Source organism: Arachis duranensis, chromosome 6 (assembly GCF_000817695.3).
Source record: "Arachis duranensis cultivar V14167 chromosome 6, aradu.V14167.gnm2.J7QH, whole genome shotgun sequence".
Taxonomy (NCBI): domain Eukaryota; kingdom Viridiplantae; phylum Streptophyta; class Magnoliopsida; order Fabales; family Fabaceae; genus Arachis; species Arachis duranensis.
This window is the reverse complement of record NC_029777.3, coordinates 14,363,918-14,368,336: the sequence shown is the minus strand read 5'-3', so window position 1 is coordinate 14,368,336 and position 4,419 is coordinate 14,363,918. Positions and strand designations below refer to the sequence as shown.

General features: G+C 30.9%; 1 protein-coding gene across 1 annotated transcript; it reads left to right on the top strand.

The window, feature by feature from the left end:
* Positions 1-205: 205 nt before the first annotated feature.
* Positions 206-1,236, top strand: LOC107492968 (protein FANTASTIC FOUR 2). Its single transcript, XM_016114048.3, has one exon. It carries the CDS (start codon positions 283-285, stop codon positions 1,108-1,110), a length of 828 nt encoding a protein of 275 aa, XP_015969534.1. The 5' UTR covers positions 206-282; the 3' UTR covers positions 1,111-1,236.
* Positions 1,237-4,419: the final 3,183 nt, after the last annotated feature.

Sequence of the window (4,419 nt, the reverse complement as noted above, 5' to 3'; positions counted from 1 at the left end):
ATTTCAACAAATAATAATTTAAAAATTAAAGTATGGAAAACAAATTGCTTGTTATGATTCACTATCTAGTTGTTGGGGACCCTCTATCTTTCTACTATCCACAACCACAAGGTAGGTTCACCGTTGCTGAACTACATATATACATATATATATATATATACCATCCACTTTTCACTACTCAATCCTCACTCATCTTTCTTCACTTCACTGAAACTCATACAACTTCCTCTGTTTTCCCCTGTTCTTTTTTTCACCATTATTTAAAAAAGAAAAAGAAAAAGAATGTCATCGTTAAGCGTGTGTCAAGGGTTACAATCATGTCTTGAACCCCGTGTGATTGAGCCACGTGTCATTAGGCTGAAATTGGCTCCACCAGGTTCCAAAATTGCTCCTCCACCCTCGGAATCCGAGTCCCACCAACAAGAACAACCTGATGAGAAAAAGGACATGGCTGCTGGCAGTGGTGACTGGAGTTTCCTTCAAGCACTCTCACACCACCCTTCTTCTCAATGTAATGATCATAATAACGATGACAAAGTTTATGTTCATCCAACAGTTAAACGCTCCTCTTCAATGCTCAGTGCTAAGAGCTTAGAAATGTGCACTGAAAGCCTCGGAAGCGAAACAGGTAGCGATCAAAATTCTCTCTTCATCTCTGAGACTCATGAGACTCATCAGAGTAGTAACACAACTTTGATAAAGCATAGAAAGAGATCGCCTCACGGGGCTCGAAGCTTTCCACCGCCTCTTACTTCCATCACTCATCTAATGCCTCACCGCCATGACGGCAGGCTCGTCTTGAAAGCCGTCGCCGTTGCTTCTCCTCCTCCGGAGAGTGGCGCTTACTTTCACGCTGAACGCAGCCATGGTAGGCTAAGGCTTGGGTTTTGCCTCCCCGAGGAGAGTGAAAGCGAAGAGGAAAAAGATAAAGACGACGAAGATGAAGAAGAAGATGAAGAAGAGTTTGTGGAGAATAGTGTGGAGGAGGGAGTAGTGAGAAAGTTTGGGAGAGGCGTGAGTAGTAATGGCGGCAGGTGCAAGGAAGGCGGGAATCCACACTTTTTTTGTGCTGATTCCTTCTTTGATCTCATCAGGACAAGTATCGTATAGTATAGTACAATCAATATTATTTCTATTCTCTCATCTATCTTAGGATTGGTTAGCTCCTTCATTTTTTTCTGAATCTTCTAATTGGTAGTTATTATAGTTATTAGTTACTGTTCCTGTTGCTCACTATCATCCTATGTATTATAAATTGCTTCCTTTCATAACTATAAAAACTTTGATTTGCTAATGCCAACACATACACTAGACATTAAAACAAGGATATTTCGAATAAATAAATAAAATTAAAGTTTTAGTTGTTCAAAATAGTAGTAGACAGCTAGCTAGCACTAAAACGCAATTATAACTAACTAACTAACTACCTTGAAGAATGAATTGAAGGAAATTAAATGAGTAGTTGTGTATATAGTATCAGCAATAACATGAAAGATAAGTGATGAATCATCACTACTCACGCGTTTGATGTTTGGAACCAATGAAATGAAATGATGTATTCCTTCCTTCCTTCCTTGCTTCCCCTACATCAATGTCAGTTAACAACATGGGTGGTGGTGGGCTTGGAATCTAGCAAGCTAGCTCATCATGGGGATCTTCTAGCTATCAAAGTGCATGGCTACTTAATGTGGTAATAAATCAAAACGGGGGTCACTTGAAAAAAGTAGAATTGTTACACGTACACTCATGCATCATCCAATAGAAATCAAACCTAAAAGTCTAAAACCCCAAGTTGTGGTGTTTGTGTACGGACACAGTACCAAGCAATGCCCAGTAACTATCAAAAAGGAGAATAGGGTCCCCAAAAAACACTGTAACATGGACTCATTTCATCACCTAGGTATCACCCATGTGCTTCCCCTTATCCACCAATCATGTTACCAACACACACATCGCAAATTGGAAAAAAATATTATCTATCATGACCCTACTACTCCCTTCCCTTTATTAAAGAATGGTATATTCTTCTATCACATCCTATGGTGTCACCTTTTATAATTTGAATTTAATTTTTCAATCAAAAGTTCTCTTCAACTACATGATTGGTAATTAAGAAGTTGGGTGTGGGATTCTTTAAGAGAGGGAGGAATCGAAGGCAGTGACAAATCATGGAGTGTGGCCAACCAGAAGTTAACTAAATTTGTTGAGAGGGAAGAAACTACTATATAAGCAATGACAGTGAAACGAAACTTTCAACCATTCACATGCATGCAAGAGGTTTTTGGTCCCTAACATCATGTGCTTTTTGGAACCTTAGTTGTAAGGTATATGGCCTCTTTATTAGGCACATATTCTCTCACCATATCATTTCACAGTAAGAAAAATCTTCCCAAGCAAATCAGCATGTCCCTTAATTTTAATGTCACATGGAGGGGGTAGTAGTGTAGTATAGCACTAATGTTAATATCTTCAAATCCTGGTTCAAAGCTGAAAGAGATGTTTTTCTTCTTTTTTTTTTGGTTGGTTTTTTAATCTCTCTTGTTTTTTATTCGATAAGAGGGATATGGATATATGGTATTTTCCACGAAAATGCTGCTTAAGTAATACTATATTGAAAAAAATTATATATATTATGTGTATATAATAATTACTAAATCAATTATTATTATTATTATAGAATTAATATTAAAATATAAAATATATATTAAAAATATATAAAATAATACATATATTTACATACAAATATAAATTAATTTTTAATGCATCTTGATATTTTTGTTTAAATTATATTCATCAATTAAAATATTTTTCATGATTTTAATTAAACTAATTAATTTTTAAAATTATTTTAGAGTAGGTGGCCAAATCTCCCAAATTCACTCTACAGCTTAACTTATAAATTGTATTCTATGCACGTGAGAATTTTTTGAAATCATTATTAAACAACAGAGTACTTTTTTAGATTCTCAAAATAGATAAAAATATGGATGACGTACAGACCCATTAAATTATACGGATAAAATAGATACAGATTTGATCGATGGAATAACAGTTACAAATTTTATTGCGAATACACTATTCTGATCGTACACTACTTTCTGTTAAATTATAAATTCATTAATATTTTATGAATAGTATAAGTTAGAGATTATCTATCAATCAATGTAATACACACTGTATAGAAGAACTAAATTCAAATTTTTGTGAAAATTATTACATGAGTTTTTAGTTATAGACAGTGATTATTGAATAATAAAGGAAAAATATTTATAATTAGTTTTATATATTAAAATAAAGCAAAACTTAAAATAATACATATATTTACACACAAATTTAATGTATTTTGATATTTTTGTTTTAAATTATATTCACCAATTAAAATTTTTTCATAATTTCAATTAAATTAATTATATTTTAAAAATTATCTTAGAGTACATAGTCAATCTAAAAGATCTATTTTAGAGTTTAACTTATAAATTATATTTTATGTATCTAAGATTTTTTCAAATTATTATTAAATAAAATAGTATTTTTTTGTAGATTCTCTAAAGAAATAAAAAAGATGGTTGACCCTACAAATTTTGAATTATACTAAATACTGATGGAACAGTTATAGAATCAAATACTATTTTAGATCCTCGAAATAGATAAAAATATAACTGATCGTACAAATCTTAAATTATACTAAATATTGATAGAACAATTAATCAAATATCCACTTCAAAACTTATGTTTTTTGAAATCATTGTTAGATAAAAGAGTATTTTTATTATATTCTTAAAATGAATAAAAATATGACTGAGTTCATATTCTGATTGTATATTCTAAATATAGATAAAAATATCGCTGAATTCAGACCTTAAATTATACCGACAAAACAATTACAGAATTCATTGGTCAAACACTATTTTACACACTGTTTACTATTAAACCCTAAATTCATTAATACTCTATGAGTAGTATAACTTAAGGATCATCAATCAATGCAATACACACTGACTGGAGAAACTAAATTCAAATTTTGGTGAAAATTATTGTATTGAACTTTTATTTATAGATAACAATGATTATTGAATAATAAAATAAAATATTATAATTAGTTTTATATATTAAAATAAAAAAGATCTTGAATAATTTTTGTAAAAAAAAATTTACCTACAAAATTATTTTGAATGGAATACTTAGAAATTTTGGTGAATGTAAAGGTTGATATTGAAATTGGAGAGATAAGATATAATTGCATTAACTTCAATACTTTTAGTATGGACATACTTGGTCACGACCTTGTTTATTGTAATTATGTCAAACGTTTTATCCATACTTTTTTTTCAATAACAAATGTTTTGGATTCTTAACTTTTAGAATCATTGCCTCATAATTATGAATGTTTACTTGATTAATTAATACGAATATTGCAAC

Bases quoted from the DNA above. Each gene is read 5' to 3' on its own strand.
- LOC107492968 (XM_016114048.3), top strand. From the start codon at position 283: ATGTCATCGTTAAGCGTGTGTCAAGGGTTACAATCATGTCTTGAACCC.